A 25,695-nucleotide genomic window follows, 5' to 3' on the forward strand; every position below is an offset into this window, starting at 1 on the left:
ATTTGTTTCTTTGTATTTCAGATTTCTGTAGTTTCCTTTTTTCCTTATAAAGTGAGAAATAATGATCATGCTTCTTCATCTCTTAAAAGAAATATCTATCCCATTTATGCTATACAAACACTTGTGTATCTGGTTGCTGTCAGTTTTCTTTTGACTGTGGCCAAAGAGTTCTTTCTGATTTTGTGTCTTAAAACTAGGTGCAAATGTAGGTAAAGAGACAGTTTTGTTGCTTCTTCAATAAAAATGGGGTATGGCCCTTTTTTGAGTTCAGTAAGAAGTATGTCAGTTAGGAGAATATAGACATAGTTTGTACCATGAATAGGACCGAGCTTCCATTGAACTTTCAGGTGTGACTGATTGATTCATGGGGGAAATGGGAGGCATGAGTTGCTTAGTACGACTGAAAAATGATTGTGGAGCAAGCACAGGGATTTGTTTGAAGAGAAAGTGGATACCTTTACTAACTACTTCCCTTTTCATATAAAGAGGGCCCTGACAGAGGAGAAATAATTGTTTCACACAAGGGCTGGGTGTTTCCCAGGTTCACTTTCAAGCAATGTTTAAGCAGTTTGTTGATACCTGTGAGTTGCCAGCAATGTTGTTTGTGATATTACTATGAGTTTTTACTTTACTTTCCCCTTCTCCTTTTTTTTTTTAACTAAATGCTCAATTTCCTGCAGTTGAATTGTATATGTTAAAACCAAATACAATCTAGCGCTGCTAGGATTGAGAAAGGGGGGAGGAATTAAAATATTTTAGCATCCTGAAGACAAATTAGGAATAACTCAAAATACTGTCAAATATGAAATGACTTGTGGTTTAGCCTCATATCATTGTTTGTATGTGTCATTGTACTTTGCTGATGATTGTATGATTGAATTTTGTGATGATTGCGTGATTGTATTTTGGTGGTTTAAAATGATGTCTTAAGAGGAGAGTAGGAAAATTATTAACATTCAAAGGCAGACTGGATTGCTAGGGTGATGTATTAATACCAATACATCCCTCTTTGCAGTGACATGAAGTGCACAAAACTGAACTCTTGTCTGTCTGATGGATTGTTGCCTTAAAAGTAAGGCTAACTTTCCTGTTGCGTTAAGAGGAAGGAGATTGGGCACAAAATAACCCCCTTTTAGTCCAGCTGGATCTCAGGTTACAGGGACTTGGGACAGCTGAGTGATAGGCAATTCAGCTCTAAGCATCAGAAATGCAGAGCCAATGTGGCTCTGCAAGTCCAGGTGTGCTCAGTGAGAAGCATTGTGGCTCACCGTAAGTCTGGTTGTGCCCAATGAGCTTTTGCAGCCAGATCTGAAGTCTGGTGGCATTCAATAACTCTCATGGCCAAGTACAAGTGTCCTGGTTTAGGGCAAAATTGGGAGAGAATCCCCAAAAAGGGGGCCCCTCCAGAAAGCAAACCCACACGGCCCCTCCCCACAACCGGTTCGGGAAGAATTCCTTGGAGAGAAGTGGAAAGAACCTGTTTATTTAACAGGCACAGCACCCTCCGGCACACAAAATGAACAATACCGGATGACACCACTCTTTCACTGCTCTGAAAAAGATGACAAATTCAGAAAGTCTCTCCTGGGGTGGTTGCTCTGTTATCAGTCCCTCTGGCGCTGAGGCAGCTGCTGCATCCACAAGGTGCAAACTCTCGGTGTTTCCCAGGTCCCAGTCCAGGGCAGGTTCGGGTGGATCTAAAAAGGAAAGGAGAAACAGTCCAGGAAGAAATTTGGACTGTTTAGCTAAATTAACTAATGAGAAGAAGCAGAAAGCAAGAGCAAGCAGAAGCAAAGCAGAAGCAAGAGCAAAGCGAAAAAAGCAGGGCAAAAAGCAAAACCAGCACTATGTACTGTCCCATCTGTATGTCCTGCCGGCCGTGGGGGAGTGGCTGATAAGAGACCAAAACAAAACTTTCCCTCTTCAGAGCCAGTCTTGAAGGCACAGAACATAATATCCAGCATAAATCCTAACATCACCCTAGGACAGCAAGATAGTGTCATTTCTTGAACAACAGAAATGCAGATTGTTACTGGGTTGCTGGTGATAAATACACCATTTAAGAAGCATGTGTGAATACACAAAATATGAATAATACAGCTGGTGACAAAGACAATAAATTGCCAGATGGCTCTATAGGGCTAAAGTATGGTCACAAATACAAGATTGCTTTTTAAGTTTCCCAAAGAAGGACTCAGTATAGCTGAGTGTTCAAATCCTACTTCTTAGGCATTCACAAAAGTGGAGTCTCCTTTAGCCTCCTGCCCCACTTAAGCTATATCTATATTATTTCTTTGAGGGAGGGAAAAAGGGAAAAATTAAAGTTGATGTCATTGCATGTTTAAAGCAGGTTTTAGTCCATTAGCATGTGCAGAGGCATGAAAAGTAACATGTATTTTGAGTTAGTGAAGCAAAGGTCAGCTTTTGCTCACCATTTGGGTCATTCCTGTGAATTAGTTCCTGTTAGCCACACTGTCTTAAACAGGGCATGGCTAGAACACCTCTGTTCTGCTCCAGCCCTTTGTTTCATGCCTCTCTTAGAGTGATACATCAGGTTCCTGCAGTGTTTCTGCTCCTAAGGTGTGCAGCACTTTGTTCCTGGCGAACTACAGCCAACGCATGTGCTCCTTCTCACTGAACTTTGTTTTTCATTCTTTTTCCTCACACAGATTAAAGAAATATGACCCCTAACCTCCCAGTCCCCGTTTTTTCCTTCAACCCAAGCATCTCATCTTTCAAGGCATTATTAAGACTATTTAAGATGCTTACTTTGGTTGCAGAAGCAGAGGGATTAGATGCAGGCCAGGGTATCCTATAAAGCCAAGGATGAATGCACCTGGGACACAAAATTTATACAAGAACACATTGTTCTTGTATGTTTATCATGTAGTTTGATAATGCAGGTAAAATAAAAGGGAAAACCCATGTTTGATTAGCTTTGAGCCTTTAAATCAAAGGGATTTAATTTTCTTGGAATGTCCTGTGTTTTCTGACTTGAAAATGCAAACACCATTGCCAAACACTAGCAGAAAGCTGCGAAGGCAGCAGGCATGTTTTCTATTTGCCATCTGAATTTCATACTACCAAGCCAGAATGATTCCTTTTGGGGAAAATCGCAAGCTCTGCCAAGTCCAGCCTTAAATCAGAGTGGTACTGCTGTCAGATGAGAAGGCAGTATTGCCTTTCCTATTTCACCCTAAAGTAAAATACTCACCCTCACTCTGCAGCTGAGACAATTAGCTTAGACTCTAAAGGGGCAAGTAATTGAGATAGAATGGAGAAAATAATTTGGAAAGCAGTAGCAGTCTGTTGGAGTGCAGCAGCAGCAGCCAATCACAGAGGTTAATTCCAAGCATCTGCCTCACTTCCCTGGCAGACATTGCCAGCCTTGAGATGCCAATATTGGACCCCTTCCTAAAGTGTCTCCTGAACCATAAGAGAGTTGTGCAGTGATTGAGCTGGGGCAGAACCTCTGAGCTTTCAGTGCTGTGTATTAATGTAAATACGAATGACTTAGCGTTAAAAGATTCTCTGTGGTTTCTGCTTTGTGACTGGTGCCTCTTCTCCAAGACCTGCTCAAGACTCTGTCAGCTGCACAGGTTTCTTTTGCCCCTGCTCTGCTCCAGCCCACAGCTAAATTAGGTTCTTAAAGTGGTTAAAATTTATCTTATGTCCCTTTTGTCTGAAAAACTATAGCAAGCTTTTTTTTTTTTTTCCTCAGCCAAATCCTTCTTTTTAATGTGGATAAAAATCTTGTAAACTGAATGTACTTAAAGCACAATTTCATGTGTTCTCTATCTCCAAATCAGTATTCAGGACTCTGCTGAAAGCAAAGGTCTGTGGGCCACTAAGCAAGAATTTCTCTCAATGCTATTAGAAACAAACAAACAGATTTTTATTATCTTAGGGTTTGTCAGAAGTTTTGGAGTGGGGGAAATGGTGATTGAGGGAAATTGGAGAGAAGATATTTATTCAGCATCTTGTAGTTCTGTCAGTTTAGGCTGAGCTTTGTTGGTGAACCTGAAATGAGGGGGAAAAAACCCTAAGTTGTTTTTACATTCTTTTTCATCACAGTCATTTTTGAATATTAGTTACTTGCAGAAAAATGCTCAGTAGGGTTTGGGATATTTTTATTAGCAAAGATACTGTCAGAGATGAGTGGATCAAATATATGCTTTATTGATGGTCAGAAACAGGAATTCCTGTTCCCTTAGAAAATCAAGAATTTGAAATTGCCATTATTTGGAATTAGAACACAGAACTGAATTTCTGAATATCTTTGATTTGGAATGGGAGGCCTGGTTGGTTTTAGAAGGATGAATATTAGTTTTTAACTTTATATATATATATATTTAGTATATAGACTTAACTCTGGTATTTAAACATGTTTTACTGAAATTTTTCATATTAGTCAAATTGTATAGTTTTCAATTGCTTATTTCAAAACCACTTAAAATCAGTAATTCCTGAAATTATTTCACCTTTAGCACAATTTTCTTTTTCAGTAAAGTGTTTGAACTGAAATCAGATGTGGCTGTAATTGGTCTGATAAATGCAGAACAAACACAGACAATTATTGTAATAATTCTCTTTAGAAGGACCATTTCTCAAAATGTTTTCAAAATAGTCCTTTAAAAATGTTTAATACTATCACAGATTTTTTTTTTTTTTACATTAAGACAATGATGCAGAATAGTGCTGCAGCAGTATTTGAAGTTTCACTTCCCTGGCAGAAGACCTTCTTTTCCCAAGAACTGAGGATTCATAGTTGTGGGGAAGTTGTAACAGGGAGACAAGTTAGGATGCTAGTGTCCTGCATGGTGGCTTTCTGGACCAGTCTCTGTGTGACAGGGCTGTGAGGGAGGTACATCTGCCTTCGGAAGTAAGAAGAATCTGAATTTGTCCTGTCATTGGTTTTTGGTAAAGTTAGCTGATGGTAAGGAGGCACATTATAGAAATTATAAATATTATACTAATTCTTTTGTCAGGTAGAGTGTCTGTCATTCATCCCTCAGGTTTTCATGAAACGACAGAGATATGCTAAGGTTTTGACCCTGTGTGCTAACCTATGCATAGGAGTAAATTTGTTACTTTTTCCAGCAAGTCCAAGAGATTTTGATTAAATTTAAAACAATTATTTTAAGGCTTGCATGTGCAGTGATGTCACTGCACAGGCAGGGAGGGTGGAAATTGCTAATAAATAAATAATACCATCTTTTATATTTTATAAATCTTATAAATACCTAAATGCATGGGCCTGTTCAGCAGTGCCTTCAGAAGTGGACTGCACTACTGTGGGCTTGGTAACAGGAGCTGCCCCTTACTGCATTAGCATTGTGCTGTGAATTTGCTCTGGGCAATTCCCGAGAAATATATTCAGGCTTGGCTCAAGGCACTTCTAGTGGTGGTAACTCTTGTGTGCCTGGCTGTCTAAATTAGATGTTCCTGCTGCTGCCCAGAGAATTTAAGGAGAATGTATTTTATTTCTTGCCTTTCTGGCATTAATTGCTCATTTAATTTTGTTTGGTTCATTGGCTTTTAGTAAAGCTTGCTGATGGTAGGGAGGCACATTTTAGAAAGTGTAAATATTGTACTCACTCTTTTGTTTTCCCTCTTGGTACAAAGAATGAATGTTCTTGTGCCCTGAATTAATGAAAGACCTTTGATCTAGGAGCCTTATCTAATTAGGTAGTCGTGGGCATGTTTTCAGTGTGAGAAGGGACTTAATTTTATCCAGGAAACCCCCAATAATTTAATAGAAGGAGGAACTGGAACAATGTTTTCCCTGTGCAGGAGCTGTGATTGTGCACATGGCCACAAGGAGCTAGTGCCTGTCTGTGTGGGCTGGTTACACGCTGGCTGCTGCACACAGGTCATGTTTGAGCAGCTTGTGAAAGGCAGCCTTGGCTGAGCCTGCTGCAACGCCGTGTGCAGAGATCAGCAGTGCCGGATGCAGTTTGGAAAGCATGAGGGATGCCAATTGGTGGGAAACATTTAAACTGGCAGGGAGAGCAGGTAGCTGAGTGCAGCAAACAGCCTACATAAGGATCACAGGTTGCATCTGGGATTTCCTGATGAATGCCTAATAAGCACATGGATTAGACGGGCAGAACTCTTCAAGCTGTTGTAAATGTAGCTGAAAGAAGCGTGGCTTGGAGGACAACAAATAACTGCTCTCGTGAAACTTTTTCTTGGCATTTAAATTTATTTATTTAAAGTCCAGAAAAATAATGGAGAGAAAACTGGACAATAAAATGAAAAGGGAACTGTCCTACTTAGCTACTTTAAACAACAGAAACATATCCTTGGTGTCTATTCGTAAGCAGCAGGCGGCTCGTGATGTGCCTGAACTACTGATTATTGGTGAAAAGTCCAAGACGGCATCTCCGGTAAAAGCAAGCAGTAACTTGCAGAAAGAAGAGAAACTTTTGCAGAGTTACTCCATGGCAATGACAGAAGTCAATACAGATGAAAGGCAGGTCAGTGTGTGTGTGTGTGAGAGTGTGCATGCAGGGAGGGAAGTGGTGTTCCTGAACTGGTGAATTTAAAACAAAGCATGCTGTTGCATGGGTTGTATATTAAAGGAGGTTAAACCTTTATCTAAATTGTCTTGATCCCCAGCATGGATGCCAGTCCCATAACAAGCAGTACATATGCAAAGTCTTCTGGGGATCCTCTGAAAATAATCTTTGAAACAAGTTGTTAATGATGACTTATGCTGTAGAAGCTAATGAGCATGGTTTCAGCTCCACCTCTAATAATACAGAGTGGTGATTCTTAGGAAGGAAACATAATAGTATTTCTCCTTTTGAACTCCAATTGCTCCAGTAGTTTGAAGAAGCTCCTACTAGTTTGGAGTAAGAAAAATTGCAGAAACATTAAAAAGTCCTTATTGTAGGTAAGTAGTTTATTTATATCTAGTAAGTGGGTGCTAGTGAAGCTCTTGATGAATATATCTGTGCAACTTTTTTTAAAATTCAGTGTTGTATATAACTGTGGTATTTTTGGATATTAACTGCTGTGGTGAAGAGATCATTGCTGAAAGCAAAGTGACAAGGTTAATTTTTTTAAAAGAATTTTGCTATTTAAAATGTATGTACACTGGAGTAATGTAGTTTGGGTCAGTGAATATTGTGAACATTTTAGGAAAATTGTCAGAACAAAGCTCACTTGGTTGAAGCATGGTACTAATAATGCCTGGGTGGTAGGTTTGATTCCTGCATGAGCCATTAGCTGAAAAATTGGACTTCATGATACTTGTGGGTCCCTTCCAACTCATAATGTTCTGTGATTCTGTGTGTTCATGTTCTTTGAAACTGGGTATGCTTAGAATGGTTCACATAGTGGCAGACTGGAATGAAATAACGGCCAGAAGAGACCAACTATACCTGAAGGCTTTTTCTGCCTCGAGTTACTTCTTGTATTATAAATGTTTGCTAGAAAACAGTCATGACATAAATGACTTTGTTCTACCAAAAGATCTCTTCTCTGTGTTCAGTTCACTGGGATATATATGCTGCTTGTACTGGTGCTGTGAAGAACATCACAACGAGGTTTGTCTTGTTTTAATTCTAAATTAGGAACATTTTGTTTACAGCAAGCTTTTCCCCTTTCTCATAAACCAAACTTGGTTTACACAGCTCCCTTTAATTTAAAAGTGCCTGTTAAGGTCTCTGAAGTTTGTTGACTACAGTGTAGGTGTCATTTAAGTAAGACTGGCTTCAGCTGCCTAAATCTTTCCCTATCATCTGTACTGTTAGGGAAGCCTGATCCCAGGCGGGAAATAGTAGTCCCTTGGCAGAAGCATTAGTAAATCAACTTAGTATTTTGGAAACAAAAGCCTCATAAAGGCTGCTTTGTAGTAATAATCTCATTGAATCTTGATATTCAGGCTTAGAAGGTGTTTTTTCCCTCGTTTAAGACTCAGGAACTGTTTGAAAAATAACAAATTGTGTTGTAAGTAGTTACTGAATATAGTAGCTACTGACATTTGTTAATCTTCCTTTGGGAGACGAGGGGAGAAAGAACAATGGTTATGATCTAATACATTTAAACAATATGCTCTAACGAGATGCACTGAAAAATGCTAAGTAGGATGAGGATTGAATTTCTGGCTACTCTGTGTGCCAGAGTGTTGCTGTTACTGGCAAAAAATTGAAGACTCGTGACCTTTGATGTTTTTGTGGCTTCTCTGCCCTCATTTTGTTGTTCACTGTCTGCCTATAATAAACTGGGAAACTTCTGAAGCGTTTAATTATTAGTGTGTGGCTTTTCAGTTGTGTGCTGCTGCCGCCTGAATCCAAAGCCATGAATCAGGCAGTTGTGAAAGAAGGAAGTAGAGAAGGTAAAACACAGATAAGATAATTCTTCAGCAGTTGTGTGCTCAAAGGTAAGAGGGCAATAACTGATTTCAGACCACAGAGGTACAGGGAAAAGAGCAAACCAAAACTTCAGGGCATAGTGGATGTGAGGTGCAGTGACCTCCAGCATTTGTGGAGGAGCAGGCAGGGAGAGGCAGAGGAGGTGCTGAGTGGGCCAGGCACTGATTGCCTGGCATCACTTTGAGGAGCCTGGTGCTCAAGTTTTAGGATGTGAAAGTTGCCATCCCTGCAGGCCACGCAAAGGAGGGCAGGAGAGCAGTGCCAGAGAAGGGGGGGGAGCCTTGCTGGATGGGCAGAGAGGAGCAGTACTGTGCTGGATCTTGGTGTGGTTGATGCTCAGGGAGCTGTGGAGTGTGCCTGTCACAACCTAGCCTTGTGCTGCAGAAGCCAGGAGTGTTATGCTGGCATTTTGGAGGTGGCTGCACCTCTTGGGAAGGGGAAATGGATAGAGGGATGGCTTTCCTGGTGACAGGCCACCCCACGAGGTGCCCATGAAACACATCAATGGAGGGCATGGGGACTCAGCTAGGGGTGGGTGGTGGCGGGGCTGTGAAGCCAAGGAAGGCACAAATATTGTTGTGTTCACAGCTATGGTGCTGCATCCATTCTCAAGACATGGGTCGCCATGTGTGCACATGTGGGGGTCTCACCCAGTGCCATGGTTTCCATGTCTTTGGGGTTTTTTTCTGAGCTCAGTTGTTTTTCTCAGATTTATTATATATCCCTTCACTGCTTGATCTCTCAGCCTTTGCATATTTGAATGGGAATATCCAAAACAAGGAGCCTGTTTTGGGGCACCATGGGTCAGCATGATGCTGGGCCTCTAAGGGCAGCCCTCAGTGGGGTGGGTTTGCCCCACCAGCCATACAGACCATGGCCTAGGACTACCTTTCCCAAATGAACCTGCCATGAACTCTGGATGCTATGATGCCAAGAGCTCTGTGCCAAAACAGGGCTTGAGATTTGGTGCTTCCAATCCAGCAGCATCACCCTGCCCTGCTCCACCTCCATGCTTTCACAAAAAGTTAGTCCAGCCCCAGGCTATATTTCCATTGGATGATCTTCTTCCTGCTGGCTGGAGGCAGTCTGAAAGGGGAGCATGAGCCTCTGCCTCTTCCAGCTGTTCCCAAGCCCCGCTTTGCCCCAGGACAGGCATGAGTGCTACAGCTCCTGTCTGGGACATCAAGGGTTGCTCTTCATGCCTTGTTTCTTGCTTTGAAATCCTCATTCTGAGACTTGGGCTTCAGGTGCCACACTCCTGCACATTTGCAACTCATCTTGGGTCTGGTTCAGAGCTTCTCCTGTAGATGCAAGTATTTTCCAGCCAGTACTTGTGCTTTCTTTAACGCTGTCTCCATCTACTACTGATTCTTTGTCAATGATTTCTCAGATTTCTTCAATTCTTTTGTATTGTCCATATGATTTTCATAACTTTGTGTCCAGTTTCTTAACTTTCCAGGTAGAGACTCGCTCTGCTGTGTGCTTTCAGTTCCAACTTTTACATGCAGAACAAAGGAGGGAGAGAATTGGCATCATTTTGTGTGTAATTATTTGCATATTCTTCACATAGATACTGTAAAAATATGCATGAGGCTGGTAGAGCAAAGAGACTTAATGTATACCTGCCCTTAAAAGTGAACCATTCTCCTTTGGTGTGGAGACAAAAGAGTAACTATGGCCAGTTCTTTCACACATTCCCTTCTGGATGTAGAGCAGATGCATTTCCATTATTTTGTTCATATTTCTGTCTGAGCAGAAAAAAAGCAGAAGGGGCAAAGCCTGAGACTCCCAAACAGCTTTTTGGGCATTTTTGGTGGGGATTGCTTCTCTGATCCTCTTGCAGGTAGTGTCTCTGAATTACCATATAGCCTTTTATGTGTGGGTGTCAGCCGGTATGAGGAAATCCATTTCTGAGACCCAGCAGTGCCTGAGGAAAACTATGGACACATTTCTGTATGTCTCATCTCTGTGTCCTTACATGAATCTGCTGTTTTCCTCTTGTCTGGTGTAGAAATACCCTTCTTGCAAATACACACATTTCTGTGTGTTCTGTATTGCTGCCTATTCTGTTTCTGTTTTTTTTTTTTTTTTAAATCTGTTATAAACAGCACTAAAGGCTTTGTAAATACTCTGTTTGTACCTGTGCACATTTCTTGGTTTTGGGGGTAGATTCTTCAATGTTTTGGCACTTGTGTGGGTTTTTTTAAGGGAAAGAAGCTTTTTAGTTTTCTTATATCCACATCCCCTCTCTATTTTTTCCTTGTCATTTAAAAATTTGTGTGCAAGGTTTTTTCTCCTACAGAGCATAAGCATATGGTTTCAACAAGTAGCAAACAAAATATTTTTGCCAATTCTTCTAAATGTTGGGATAGCTTTTTATGCAAAGCAAAAAACAGTGTCCAAGTTTTGAAGTTTCTGTGGCTTACAATGCATTGAAATAGTGGAATCAGTCCTTGCTTTTATGTTTTTCAAAAGACTGCATAATGGGAAGTACCCTCTAATCTTTTTACATGATTAATTTGAATTGCTTTTATGTCACGGGGTACCTTGGAAAACTGAGACAGTGAGCATGATGGAGGAGGGAACACAGTGGAGGACATAGGGCCTGTGATGGTTCCTGAGTTTCATCTGCAAGTGGTGGCCAGACAGGCAGTGAAGCAGAGAGTGGAGGATGCTCGTCTCCTCCATTCGTGCTCTGTTTCACCAAAGCATGCAGAAGGCAGAATACCTTTGTCCTGCAAGCCAAAGTACATGCACAGGGTGAGCTTCTGTGACTGCCACACAGATTGCACTGGGTGTTTTTGATAAGAGCAGGCCACTGTGAGCAGTGTCCTTGGGGGACTGGGGACAGGGAAGAGGATGGCAGACAATATTCACCTAACGCTTCTTCAGGCATAATTTACAATCAATGCTAGTTTGAGTTTAGGCCACATTTGAAATGTGGTGGCTGGGAGACTGTTTTCACAAGGGTTTTTTTTCCCATACACAAGGCCAGGTTATTATTTCAAATTGTGGGAAGTCACAACAATAGGAGGACACAGGAATGGGAGTGTCCTGGTTGTCTTTGTGTGGTGCTTAAACAGGGCACCACCTTTGCAGGAAAATCTGATTAACTGTTAATGCTTTGTTTTGAAAGGAGGTGCTTGTGGCACATTTCCATATATGCTGGGGATTTCACAAACTTATGGGAGGGGAAGCGCAAGGAGAGCAGTGTCCTGGGTGCTTCCAGGCCGATGGGAGGAAGAGGCAAAAGGAGATGCCAGGACTAAAATATTCCTCTGACTCTTCTTCTCCAGCATCCCTGGAGTGCAGCCATGAGGCCAAGCAGAAGAGGGGGAGCAGGAGAGAGAGTTTACTGTCAGGATAGCTGAGGGGCTGCACCATAATCTTGAAGAGTTGAATTTGCTCATTCCTCCTCCTGTTCTAACAAATACAGTATAGAAAAGTCTGAAAGCAAGGTCTTAAGGTTTTGCTGTTTATGTGGCCCCAGATCTCATTATTCCCAAGCTGTCTAAGCGTGAAACAAAATCAAGTTAATGAATTTTGAATACTGCATCAAATGAACTGGATGCAGTCTAGTGTTACTAAGCAGCCTAAATGCTTCTCATCCATGCTGTGGTATTGCGAAAGAAGTTTTCTTGTGGGTCGTAGGAACAGGATCCGCAACACTGGGGGTGATCCAGTGGGCCCTTCTCCAGGCTCTCCCTGCAGTAATGCCCAGCATCAGGTGTTTTATGGAATGTCAGAGAGCCCAAGGCTTTGCAGGCAAGAGAATTGATTTGTCCCAGTAGCTTTTATCTAGATCTCTAGTATTTAAAGTTGCCTTAAATCATGAACATGAATTTTCAGGTTCTTTCCATGAAATCTGACCATCTAGGGCTTGTCCCTGCCCTTTTCAATCTTTCTCATCACATGGCTCCAGCAACTGGAGCTCTCAGTACTTGTTCTGTAAGAAGCATTGGCAATTTAAAAAAAAAGAAAAAATTCATTTTCAGTTGAATTGAGTGCATTCAGCTGTAGAGTTCCAGTATTGCAGAGGCTGTGGTCTGACTGAGAGATAGGCCAGCCAGAAGTGAACTATTTCAGTACTGGCCATCCTGAAAATCAGTGTTGGATGAAATCAGTGAGTTACTGTAGCACAATTTATAGTCTTAGGTGCCTCACAAGTAGGTAAATAAAATTAAACTGTAGTGAAAATATCTGGTTACAGTTCTCTGTATTTCAAGGTCTTTGTTAGATACAGATTTCAGGTTCAAAGGATTATATATTAAATGCAGAGAGCCCAGGCCTTTGTGTGTGTGCAAATAGCTCTTCAAATATCATGCAGCTGACCCTCCCTGCACCAACTTGTTTCAGGCTTCTGGAAAAGTCGTGATTCTGTTTTATTTGGCTTTTTGGTTTTCTTTGTTTTGGTTTGAACTCCTCCTGGGAAGTAGCCAAACTGGGCCAGTTTATGACCTTTTTGGAAAGGCAGTCAGCACACTCTCTACTGTGACCCACTGTGCCAGTGACAGTGTGCTCTGAAGAGCAGCTCAGGCTGTGTGATGGAAGTGTCCTGTGGCTGCAGAGAACTCAAGTTTAAAATTATTTGGTTGGGGTAGGAGTATTGAGTCAATTCTGCTTTTATATCCCTAGTCAGTATTTTCTAAATTGCTGCTCAAGAGACTGTCAGAAGCCTGATTCATCATCATGGGCATAACTCACTGGTAATATATTCAAAGAGTAAAACAATGTTGAAAAGGGTTTTGGCCATACAGACTAACTTGAGAGCACTTCTAGTATGTGCTTGAGAGCATATGAAGACTGTTGTTGCTTTTACAGGGCTAAGGATACGTGCATTTATTTTTACTTTTCCCCTTTCTCCTTAGGCTTTGTCCAACGTTGATTCTCCTCCTGGTTGCGAGCTGAAGCCTACAATGAAACATAATTTTGCTTTTGACAACATGGGCTATGAGGCAAGCTCTGAAACCATGCCCTCTCCACCTTCCCAAGAGCATACTGTGGTAGTCAACATTGTGGGAATGACTTGCCAATCATGTGTACAGTCGATAGAAGGCCGAATTTCCAAGGTGAATGGCATTTTGAGAATTAAAGTCTCCCTTGAACAGAACAATGCTGTTATCAAGTATCAGCAGTCGGAAATAAGCCCTGAACAGATTTGCCAGGAAATTCTGGACATGGGCTTTGACGCCAACATAGCAGAAGAGAAGTTGACGACAGCAACTGTGAATTTGCCAAGCTTGAAAGAAGCAGTAGCTAAGCTTCGGGTAGAAGGCATGACATGCCAGTCCTGTGTCACCAACATTGAAGGAAAGATTAGGAAACTGCACGGTGTAGCAAAAATCAAGGTGTCACTTGATAACCAGGAAGCAATTATTGCTTACCATCCTTACATCATTCAGCCTGATGACCTCAAGAGACACATCAGTGACCTGGGGTATGACTGCACCATTAAAAGTAAATCAGCCCCTTTGAAGCTGGGTGCCCTTGATCTCCAGCGCTTGCAGAATGCAAACCCCAGGGAGACACCTGCAAGCCTCGAGAGTGATGGGCTGGATCAGCTGGCCCCCAAGATGGGTAGCACAGCAACAGTGACTGTACAGATAGAGGGCATGCATTGCAAGTCCTGTGTCAGAAACATCGAAGGAAATATATCAGATCTTCCTGGTATAAAAAGTATTAAAGTGTCTTTGGAGCATAAATGTGCTGTGGTACAGTACAGCCCAGATTTAATCACCCTGTCAGCTTTCCAGCATGCTATCGAATCCCTTCCGCCTGGAAACTTTAAAGTAAGCCTCCTTAGTGGTTCAGAAGCAAATAAAGGAGCATCTCCCTCAGGTGCTTTCTCATACAATGTCGTCAGACAGCCACCACAAGGCACGACACATGTGGCTGTCATTAAGATTGATGGCATGACCTGCAATTCTTGTGTGCAGTCCATAGAAGGGGCCGTATCACAGAGGCAGGGAGTGCAGCACGTAGCAGTTTCTCTAGCTGGCAGTACTGGGACCATACACTATGATCCAGCTGTCACTAGTGGAGAAGAGTTAAGAGCTGCCATAGAAGACATGGGATTTGATGCCTCTGTGCTGACAGGTAACAGTGTTTTTTCTTCTGTGGGTAGCGTGCCAAGGTGGGTCATGCAAGGTCTGCACTGAGGTTCCTTTGTGGAGAGAAGCTCTTAAAGCATCCCACTGACATTGTCTCTTCTGAATGCCTGGCCTGATCTGACCTCACTTAGCAAGGGAGAGAGGTTACAGCTGTAAGGCAGTGTGTTTCAGCCCTAATATCTGCAGAGCTGAGTTACATTATGAAGCCAAAAGGCCTGAGGTACAAAGCCTTTCAAGTAGCTTATCCCCTTACCCCTGAAGTAGGTTTCCTGCTATGTCTACAAGCTGCTGTAAGTAGATCTATCAAACCAAATGTTTACATTTATGTTCCAGAATACTGAAACTTAAACACTTCATAAAGTATCTTTCATTTAAAACCACTTTTTACCTAGCTAAATCCTCTTTTTAGTGTCTTTAGCCTTTGACCTTTATTTCTTCAGTATTTTTGCCTTCCTTACTTCACTAAACCTTGCTTTAAGCAAGGTAAGTGGAAAAATGCAGGTACTCTTTTTGGGGAACAGCTACTTTTGCATGTCAGTTGTATCAGTGTATGCATTTTGTACATGTGCTCAATGTTTAAAAAGCTTTAAAAATGTTTTAAAACTCCTCTCTCACAAATTTCAAATGTGGCAATTTCACCCGCTTCAACTAAACATATTTGCTTTGAAATACTGATGCAGTTTACCTGAAATTAAGTAGTTTGATCACGAAACCCCACATCCTCTTCACTTCTCTCATGGGTCCAGTCCCTCTGAATCTGTGGTACTACTACAAATGAGGCCCTGTATGTGGTGTTTAATTATAATTTGTTTGGCTTATAATTTGTTGGTAGGAGAGCTTCCACTCCATCTGGAAAAGGAGGGACCCCCCTGTGTTTAACATCTTTGGAGGCAATTCCTGCTCCTTTACACAAACCTCTGCCCAAGGGAGGTAGTTTGTGAACACAGCTGGAGCTGTTGTGTGTCTGTTCAATAACTGGCAGAGAATAAAAATGTTTGCAAGGGGCCTGTTTGTGTTCAGGTCTCTGGGGTGCTTCCAATACTCATTTTGCAGTACTTGCAGTTTGATTACTGTGCCATAAAGAGAAACCTGTTGAGAAACTTGTTGTTTCCTTTGTTTGAGATGAAGTGATATGAGTCCAGCATAGATGGCAACAATGAGAGAATGGGTATGACTGGACTACATTCTCTGTTCTGGATTAGGACCCTCTAGATACCAATATATCTTTATCAGGTGGAGGTAGTGGACAGCTCTAGGCATTGAAATTGGAGGGAATAATTTGCCATCTGAAGGTGGAAAGCTAGTTCTGTAGAGTTAGATGGTCATGCAAGTGGCACTGGTGAATATGCATTTTTATAAGCATAGTAACAACCTATACTATCTCCATATGGAGACCAAGGTTATTGTGTCACCTTCTAAACAGCTGTGAGTGTTTGTGTGGTTGATAAATGTGACTTGTTTGTACTTTTGCATCATCCAGTCACACTGTGAATAGCTCAGTGTATTGTGCATTTATTCAAGACACCGCCCCTGGAGAACACAGGTGCCAGCCTGATGCCAGCAAAGCTGCTGTGCAGCCTCAAGCTCCAGAGCCTCCTCACCAAGGCAATGCCTCAGATGCTCTTCCAGACAATCCTCACCCTGATGGGTCAAACCAGCTCAGTGGAGCCACAGAAGAGAAGTGTGTTTTACAGATCACAGGCATGACCTGTGCATCGTGTGTGTCTACCATTGAAAGAAATTTGCAGAAAGAAGATGGTAATAAATTTAAGATTCCTATAATGAGTTTAATGATGAGGGATGACGGAATGGAAAAGATGTTCTATGAGAAGAGGCTGTCATACAACATCTGGAAGTTAAATAGACTTAATGCTCTTAGTGCTAATGTAACTATGTCAGTGTTTAACTATCCTATTGCACTGGTGGGCAAACATGATGAACATACTTGTAACAGGTTGTAAAGTGATAAAAAATTCAAATAACTCTGAAGACAAGAATAGAGAAATGGTTGTCATTTAGTTTTCAGGGCCTTGTTGGTTTACAAAGCAATCCATCTCCTCCAGGGCCATTGAGAGCTTGGGCATGCTCGGGCATATTTGCACAAGCAGGTGCAAACAAATGTATGGCTCCACTGCCAGGGTAAGCTTAGGCACAGTGGTGTTTACTGGTCTAGAAGTCTGCAGGCTGGGGCTGCCTTTCCTCTGGCCATGTAGAAGATTAAATGAAATCAGACCTTAGCAAAGTCTGATTTCATTTATGTCAGCATGCCTTTGGGAGGTTTTGCTTATCGATTACTCTCTCCCCAGTCTCCCAGTGGTGGTCTCACTGCCTCGATTTAGAAATCAAAAAAAGCATTAGCTCTTCAAAACAATTTTTTTTTCCTTGTGATCTTTATGTTTTGATTTTCAATTTTAATATAGATTTCCGTGGGCTTTTTATTTATTAAAAAAATAAGGAGGGGTGGAGAACAGGAAAATAAAAAGGTATAGCATTGTGCTGTGGGGCTTGTTCCAAACTACAGTAGTCTAGGGCAGATCTTTTTGCAGTGGATCTAAAGATTGCTTCCAAACATCCTTTTTGTCTCATTAGATCACAGCAAAACTCACCTCCTTCCCTGTGTAAATCTTGCAATGAGAGTTCCTCTCATTGCTGAAGGGAGACTCAGTGTGGCTGGGTCTCTGTAAAAACTTTGCTGTTGTGACTATGGAAAAACACTAGAAGGAGGCAGAGAGAAATCATTAGGCTTGTAAATACCTCTAAGTTGTTACAGTCACTTGTAATATTTTATTTTTCTTTCCCTCAAAGGAGCTACGTTATCTAATATTTTTGTTATTGCCACTGCAGGAATTGTTTCAGTGTTGGTAGCACTGATGGCAGGTAAAGCAGAGATAAAATACAAGCCAGAACTCATACAGCCCCTTGAAATAGCACAGCTGATCCAGAATTTGGGTTTTGAAGCTACCATCATGGAAAATAATGCAGAAACAGAAGGGCAAGTGGAGCTTCTTGTAAGTCATGTGTATTTGAAATTACATGTTTGTTTTGGAAAAGCTGGGTCTGGAAGACTGATTTTCTTGCAAATAGCTTTTCTTGAGCAGTTGTGGCTTCAGCAGCTCGGTTCTGGCTTGAGACACTATTTTTTAAAATAATTGCTGAAGAGACAAAATCAACTTGTCTTAGAAGGACCTATCCAAAAGCAGTGAAATAAAAAGTGACAGTTCTATGTACAGATAAGACTTTTCTTAGCAAGCAGAAATGAAACAGAAATTTTCCATTAGGGCACTTTAGTACAGATTTTGAGTAACTGAGAGTTTGTCAAAAAATACATATTGCTAATGTTAAGGGCTTTGCATAGAAATCTAGGAGCTTTGGGTAAAATCAGTAAAATTAGTACATTTCTTATTGAAGGATGGATTCCTCAAATTATAATTTTTGTTCTCTGACAGATATTTACTGCAAGACAGAGAACATCAGTCTGCTGCTGTCTTAATAGGTCACAAAGTGGTAACATGCCTTATTGAAGCCACGGGAAAATTAAAGAGAGATGAAGTTACACATGCAGAATTTGGCTCTGGCAATGTTGATAGAACCATATTAGTTATACTTTTACAGTTAATAGCATGTCTGAGTGCTACCATGCAAATAGGTGGCTGTGACTACATCTGCTGCCTGCACAATTTTATAATAAAAGTGGATAGTTATGTTCTCAGCTTTGTATCATTTAAGACAGCTCTATAAAACCTTTATGTTGAGGCCTTGTCTCAAGTACACCCACAAATACTGGCTGAATGTGGGGGATTGCTAACTACCCAAAACTGTTTTTTCTTTAGGTTACAGGGATGACTTGTGCTTCTTGTGTTCACAAAATTGAATCCAAACTCATGAGAACAAATGGCATATTCTCTGCCTCAGTTGCACTTGCAACTAGCAAGGCTCACATCCAGTTTGATCCTGAAATTATTGGACCTCGAGATATTATAAAAGTAATCAAGGTAGGCTTTGGAAATTGTTTATGTATGGACAATTACAATGGTGAAACCTAGAAGGAAATCAAGCAGCTGATATTTGAGAGGTTTCACTGATTTTGTAGGTGCCATAGTTATTGCCATGTTTTTATGCTCTCTGGTGAGGCTGCTGTGCTCCACAGGAATGCATAGGCTCCCCAGATGTTACTCTAAAAACACACACTAAAAACTACAAAGTGAACCTTTTTTTATCTTTACCTGGCAAAAGTGTCATATATTCATTTCTTGGAATTCTGTGCATAGAATCACAGTCATTTCAGTAAAGTGTTACTAATTCAGAAAAAAGTACTTTCTCTTGACAGTGACAAAGGCTGTAAAAGAAGTTTTGCCACAGCTCATGCCACAAGCATTACATATCTCTGTACACACTTGCATCTATCCCTACATCTTTTTGAGTGGAAACAGCTTGTGATACAGCCTGATATTAAATGAAAAAATCCTGGTTTACCAGTAATCACACAGATCATAAAATGTACTGTTATGATGGCCCAGATGTGGACAAACCCTTTTTTTTTTTTTTTGATCCCACCAAAAGGGAGGAGATCATACTGTGTGAGGTCCATGCAGTGAGTAGTCAGGAGAAGAGCAGGGAATGTTTGCCTTCCATGCTCTAGAGTATTTACTCAGAAAAGAGCTGCTAGACCACAGAAATGATGCAGCTGCAGTTATTAACATGTTAACTAGCAGACTGTTCAGGCTGGCAGAGTAGTTCTCTAAAATATACTTTGCCACAGAAGCATTTAATGATGCAGGTGGTAAGTTCAGGTGTATTGTTCTTGCCAAGTGTGCTTTGGGTTTTTAGGGTGTTTGGGCAGGAGGCATGGTTCTACTGCAGTAACTCACCCAAGTGACTCAAATCTGGAGTTTTGCTTGTATTTGTTTCTGGGCTGCTTTGCCCTGCAGTTTGTTGTCCTACAGGTTTAAACTAACTTTAGACACTTTAATTTTCAACTTCAGGTGTATTTATTAAACTGTAGTGTTAGGAACTTGCTCACAAGGTTGTCAAGCTCCCAGTGGCTTGTGCATTTTAACTTCCTATGTGGTATGTCCCATATCTCCTGATTATTCCAGTGGGGGTTAAAGGGCATATATTTTTCTTTAGGAGGAGTGCAATAAAATTCCACCTCTCAGTGGAAGCTCCCCATGCCTAAGAACTTGCACACTTACTGCATCTGTACACTCTGTTCATGTATAGGTATCAGAAGTCCTTTGCAGTCCAAATTTTGACTACTGACTGAAATATCCTCTCATTTTGGCAGAATTTAAAAGTAAATAAGGAGTTGGAATTTATTAAACATGAACAGTGTCCTTTTCTGACATTTCTTGTAAAAGTAGTATAATTTAAATATGTTGTAAGTAATATGGTTAGCTTCATCAAAACCAACTTATCTTTCATTCCATTTCAATGCAAAGGAAATTGGCTTTCATGCTTCTGTGGCTAAAAGAGCTCCAAATGCACATAACCTGAGTCATAAAAAGGAAATACAGCAGTAAGTATTTATTTTCTGTCTCACTAAGGAACATGTCTAGATCATATCTTGTAATTCTACTCCCCCCAGCACTCTTCCCAGTAATTTGATTATTCTTGTGTAAAGCATATTTCATTTGGTTCAAGTACTTTTGTTGCTTTCATTAGTTTTAATTTTTAACTGCCAGAAGTCTATACCAGTTAAACACGTTACAGACACTGAGGTTGTTCCAGAATACTGGATCTTTGCAAATATCCCAAAGCTGTGTGTTAGTACAGTGCTAATAACCCCACACCTGCACTACCAGCACAGCTGGGCCTGAGTGGGGTGTAAAAACCCATGGATTTACAGTTTTTCTTTTTCAGGTGGAGGAAATCTTTCTTGTACAGCCTAGTGTTTGGTATCCCTGTTGTAGTCATAATGATTTATATGCAAATACCAAATGGTGAAGACCATGGGTCTAAGGTGCTGGAACAGAACCTCATTCCTGGATTGTCTATTTTGAATCTTCTCTTTTTTATCCTGTGCACTTTTGTTCAGGTATGTCCATACTGCTTCCCAGGGGTTTGCTTTCTATTCATCTCCCGTTTATGTGATCTGATGTGATAAAGACAGAAATGGAAAGATTGAGTGGATTAGGCCTGCCCTCTTGTCTGTACCATCTAAGCAGAACAAAGTGGCACTTTTTTATCCTTTTTGTATTTATTCAATTCATAGCTCTTCTTCCTGTCAAAATGGCATCAGATAGTTTCCAAGTGGAGCAGATAATATTAAAATAAAGAGATACCTGATCATCTGTAAACTAATTGGGTAGCTGTGGGTAAATCCTTTCATTTTCTATGCCTTGTTTACTTTGCATTGCTGAGGAAAAGGATGATATTTGCTGGTTTTGAGAACTAGGAAGCATGAATGAGAGGATGTCAATGGAGTCAGTCTCCTAAAGACCTGAAATTGTATCAAATTTGCTGGGGTCAGCGATGCCTTCCCTTATGTCCTGCATGGTTTTAATTCTGCTCTGGGCAGTATTATGTACTCTGTGGTTGCTGATCTCAATGTGAGTCTGTCCCTGCTCACACCGACAGTTCCTTGGTGGATGGTATTTTTACGTGCAAGCTTACAAGTCCCTGAGGCACAAGACGGCCAACATGGATGTGCTCATCGTACTGGCCACGACGATTGCTTATGTGTATTCCTGCGTGATCCTGCTCGTAGCAATCCTTGAAAAGGCAGAGAAAAGCCCCGTCACTTTCTTCGACACTCCTCCCATGTTGTTTGTGTTCATTGCGCTCGGCAGATGGCTGGAACACATAGCCAAGGTAACTCATCTTCACACAAATGTCATCTATTTAGGACAGGAGTAGGATAAACTATTCAGAGGCATTTTGAGTCAGCTGTTTCTGGTGTAGTCTGTAATATGAAAGGTTTTAGAGTTCATTGCATTAAGTACATCTCAGGATTTCTATATCTCAATGTATCTTAAGCATTAATCTCTGTTTTTAGGGTAAGACGTCAGAAGCTCTTGCTAAGCTCATGTCTCTTCAAGCCACAGAAGCCACTGTGGTGACTCTTGGACCTGGCCACTCTATTGTCAGGTGTGTATTTATGAATCAAAATCCCTTCAACCTGCCTGGGTCACAGACTAGGCTTGATACCTATGCTATCAACTTTCAGTTAACCTGAAAGCTGATAGCATAGGTAGCCTGCCTGTTCTGCTTGTGTCTTTTGCAGGGAGGAGCAAGTACCTGTTGAACTGGTTCAGAGGGGTGATATTATAAAAGTTGTTCCTGGTGGAAAGTTCCCAGTGGATGGAAAGGTCATTGATGGCAGTTCTATGGCAGATGAGTCTCTCATTACTGGTAACTTCCCTTATCTTACACAAAGAAGTGAAATCTTCTGGAACTCTTTCTTTAAGAAAAGAGAGCAGACCCAACCCAAACACTGCTGTCTGAATAGCTGCCCACCCTAATGGATGCTGTGGCTTTGTAAGCTTGAATTCAAATCCTGCATCTGTGCACACCCTAAAAAACTGAAGGTTTTCCTCTCAGTCTGGCCACTTCCTAACCTACTGATGGGATAGGTAGAGTCATAACAGTATTGTCAGTATTCCAGTGATCTGGCTGGAGTTTCCCCTGGAATGTATTTGTAGAGATGGCACCTTCTCAGAAATAAGTTCTAAAGGACGATGTGGAAATATTGATGAGATGCTGGAGTTTGTATGACAGGGCTCTCTCAATGAGCAAGGAGGGGAAAAGAAAGCCTCAAAATTTCATGTTTATTAAGGGTCACAGGACTTTTTTACATCTTCTGAAATTTTAATTTTATTTTGTAAATATCATAAGGACTCAATGCATTGTACAATTCTTATAAATAAAGTAAAAGATATAAAAATTTGCATTGGCATTGGATTACTTGTTCTAGTTGGGAACAGGGACACCTTTAGCTTCAGGGAATCAGTAGTTGTTATCACTACCACGAAAAATAGAGAAAACAAAGATGTTCTAGAGCTGGTATTCATGCAGAGATAGCAGGAGAGCAGGAGCTTTTCCACAGAAAAACTTTCTGGTCTTTGAAAACTCAGGGTCATGGAGATAAAAACAGATTTCTCAAACTTCCATTGCTATGCAAGGTGTTAATGGAGAAGTTCCAGAAGTACCTTTTCCAACCAATTTGTTCCTTGCCTTTTTGAGGGATGGTTTACTGAAAAGATATGACTCAAGGAAACAGCATTTTCTTTGAAACTAATCCTATAAAAAGGTTTATAAAAATATAACACTACCTATCCATGTCTTCACCAGCCAGAGATACCCAGTATGTGATTTCTGGTCATTATTGCTTAGCCTACCAATTTTGCTAACATAGAATGAGCTGAGTGCTAATAGATTATACTGTTAGGGGTATTGGCTCATTTATTCTTACCTTTTCTTTCCAGGGGAACCTATGCCAGTCATTAAAAAGCCAGGGAGCACAGTGATTGCTGGTTCTATAAATGCATATGGGTCACTTCTTGTTAATGCAACTCATGTTGGTAGTGATACCACACTGGCACAGATTGTGAAATTGGTGGAAGAAGCTCAAATGTCGAAGGTAAAAATAATGGAGAATAAAATCTTGTTCACAGATTTTGATTGAATAATAAAAAGATTCTGTGTTTTGGTACTCATGCACTTCAGCAAACCATGTTTTTCCAGAACTATTGTGTATTTTCATGAACTCTGCATATTTATGTGTTTTGACCACAAACATGCAAATAACTGGGTTTATTTTTTGTAGGCACCTATCCAGCAACTGGCAGATAAATTTAGTGGATACTTTGTTCCATTTATCATCATCATTTCAACTGTGACATTGATAGCATGGATCACAATTGGTTTTGTAAACTTTGATATTATTAAAAAATATTTTCCTGTAAGTAGTTTTATTATTATAACTAGATTTTTGTGTTGAGATATCTTCCAATGTAATTAACATGCTTTTTCTATATAGGGTTTGATGTTATAATCACCCTGAGAGGAGCTCATTTGGTTTATAATAATAACACCAAGGTTGTGGGTTCAATCCTTGTCTGGGCCTTTTACTTTAAGTGTTGGACTTGATGATCCTTGCGAGTCCCTTCCAACCCAGAATATTCTGTAAATAATTCTGTAAAACATGGTATTTTCTACACAGGGCAGATAATTATGCTGTTTAAAATCTCTCTGAGGGTATAAATATATTTTTGCATTTACCCCTTAGTTCTGCATGGGGTTCTTACAAATGGAAAATATTGACAGCATTTCTGGACTAAGCATGATCTATAGCTGCATTGCAAGGAGCTGAGCCATTCCTGTTATGTCTGAAATTTTTGTAGGCATTCCTGTTTCTGATGGCAGATAGTGATTTTGGCTTGAGAAAGAAGCTGAGCTTCTGTTATCTTTAGGATTTGTGTTTGCTATGCTCAGCAACTGGGGGGGAATCTGTGTATCTGGAAATAGTGTTCTCCTTTGCTAAGCTTTAAAGGAAATTCCCACAAGTTATGTTGACATCTGGGAGACTCAGAGCAGAAACAAACATTTGTATGCTTGAGCAGCAAGAAATCCAGAAAATACTGCTATAAACAATTCTTAGCATTGACCTCTCTCTAGCATTACAGTAACAATAATAGATTGATTTCCTGTACTGAAGTTTTCTGGTTAAATGTGTTTTCTGAAATGACTGTGATTGATTGTACACCTATGTTATCTGCTGTCAGCAATCTTACATAGCTTTCTTCATTTTTCCCCCTTCTCTTACCTCTTCCTGCAGAATCAGAGCAAAAACATTTCAAAAGCTGAAATAATACTGAGGTTTGCATTTCAAACCTCAATCACTGTGCTGAGCATTGCATGCCCTTGCTCTTTAGGCCTGGCTACCCCCACAGCTGTAATGGTGGGCACAGGAGTGGCTGCGCAGAATGGAATTCTCATCAAAGGTGGAAAACCCCTGGAAATGGCACATCAGGTTAATAGTTCATTCTGTACTTTTGTAGCTTTCCCAGATATTGCTATATGAAATATAATTCCCCAGGAAATCCTGCATGTCCAAAGAAAGACAGTGGAAAGTTGTTCCTTCCTTTTTTTTTTTTTTTTTCATTTAATTGATTGCCACTCAATAAGAAGATAAATTGAACCTTCTTCAAAGCAATCACAGCAAAGTGTTGAGAGCCAACATACCTTACAATCTCATGACTGTGAGGTTGCTAATCCTCTTCATGGCAATCCTCTTCATGCTAATCCTCTTCTGCAAAAAAGCCAATAATCCACTGAGTTTTTTTCTTTCCTCTGAGACCTGTTGTGAAATGCATATTGTTCATGATCAGTCGTTTAAAGTGTAAAATTCAAGGAAAAAAAAATTTTGAAGTTGTTTTAGTGTATAGACAAGAAAAACAGAAGGGAGGAAGAAAAAACCTTCAAAGACACAAAAATTATGCAAAGAGGAGGAAGAGGTTGAAGGAGAAAGTGGTTTGACGTGTCCACAGCCGCTGATAAGAAAATGAATAAAAACCGTGCTGCGATAGGCTGTATTAGACATATGCAGAACATTTTAAGGGAGGAGGATGGTAACAGCAAGTTAATCAGACTGATAATTCTTGTTATTACTTGATCAGAAGTTTTCCCAAGACTCTGGGGAAATATAAAAAAGACTGCTAATTAATACTGGAAGTTTTTACCTTTTGGATCCAAGCAAGGCTATGGTCAGGGCTTTGAAAATTAGTGACCTGTGTGATTCTGCAAGGTTGGTGTGTTGGAATAGCTGGATATGGAATAAGTGCCTACTTTGCTAAGCTTGTGGGATTTGTGTTTCTCTCTGCTGTGTTTATTTTCAGGATTAGAATTTACTTTATCTTTGAGTTCCAGTATTTGTGGGGCTGTGTTTTTTGGTTCATTTCTGATTCCTCAAGACCCATTGGCCTGGCTGACATGTGATGGCTGAATTTGGTGAATAGCATGACATCAATTTTGCTTAGGTTATTGTTTCTCGAACTTCTTGCACCCTTTACATCTTCTCTATGACCAAACCACTTCCTGAGTCCTCTTTCCTCAGTGTTATTGTTGATGGTTTAGAACTGCATTCAAAAAAGCCCTCTTTGCATCACATACCTTGTGGTAAAAGTGATTAAGGTGCTGTTACATGACTCCTGCATGTGAATGCATGTTCTGTCCTTTGTGTACGCATCTCAGTCCTACAATAACAC

General features: G+C 40.6%; 1 protein-coding gene and 1 long non-coding RNA gene across 7 annotated transcripts in view; one reads left to right on the top strand and one right to left on the bottom strand.

Moving 5' to 3' along the window:
- The window catches only part of ATP7B (ATPase copper transporting beta), a 40,677-nt gene that overhangs the window by 4,758 nt on the left and 10,224 nt on the right, over positions 1-25,695 (top strand). Inside the window, exons 1-13 of one of the 4 annotated variants that reach the window (XM_059838969.1) lie at positions 6,231-6,479; positions 13,250-14,477; positions 16,013-16,249; positions 17,336-17,499; positions 18,322-18,483; positions 19,930-20,006; positions 20,351-20,525; positions 21,068-21,301; positions 21,486-21,577; positions 21,714-21,841; positions 22,915-23,069; positions 23,256-23,390; positions 24,267-24,461. In XM_059838969.1, the coding sequence (XP_059694952.1) occupies positions 6,231-6,479; positions 13,250-14,477; positions 16,013-16,249; positions 17,336-17,499; positions 18,322-18,483; positions 19,930-20,006; positions 20,351-20,525; positions 21,068-21,301; positions 21,486-21,577; positions 21,714-21,841; positions 22,915-23,069; positions 23,256-23,390; positions 24,267-24,461 (3,231 nt within the window). Of the gene's footprint in view, positions 1-6,230; positions 6,480-6,787; positions 6,899-13,249; positions 14,478-16,012; positions 16,250-17,335; positions 17,500-18,321; positions 18,484-19,929; positions 20,007-20,350; positions 20,526-21,067; positions 21,302-21,485; positions 21,578-21,713; positions 21,842-22,914; positions 23,070-23,255; positions 23,391-24,266; positions 24,462-25,695 lie in introns of those variants that run through there. The other 3 variants (XM_059838972.1, XM_059838971.1, XM_059838970.1) reach the window with 3 other exon arrangements.
- On the bottom strand, positions 1,465-24,978 carry LOC132323579 (uncharacterized). 3 transcript variants are annotated; one of them, XR_009485373.1, is made up of 5 exons: positions 24,674-24,978; positions 20,773-21,392; positions 17,098-17,205; positions 13,231-13,292; positions 1,465-1,697 (listed from the first exon to the last, which is right to left on the bottom strand). It is a non-coding gene; the product is annotated as an uncharacterized LOC132323579 (long non-coding RNA). The 3 variants fall into 3 exon arrangements; XR_009485374.1 differs by lacking the exons at positions 1,465-1,697; positions 13,231-13,292 and adding an exon at positions 6,474-9,876; XR_009485372.1 differs by lacking the exon at positions 1,465-1,697 and having other exon boundaries at positions 6,474-13,292.

This window comes from Haemorhous mexicanus, chromosome 2, assembly GCF_027477595.1.
Source record: "Haemorhous mexicanus isolate bHaeMex1 chromosome 2, bHaeMex1.pri, whole genome shotgun sequence".
In the NCBI taxonomy this organism is placed as follows: domain Eukaryota; kingdom Metazoa; phylum Chordata; class Aves; order Passeriformes; family Fringillidae; genus Haemorhous; species Haemorhous mexicanus.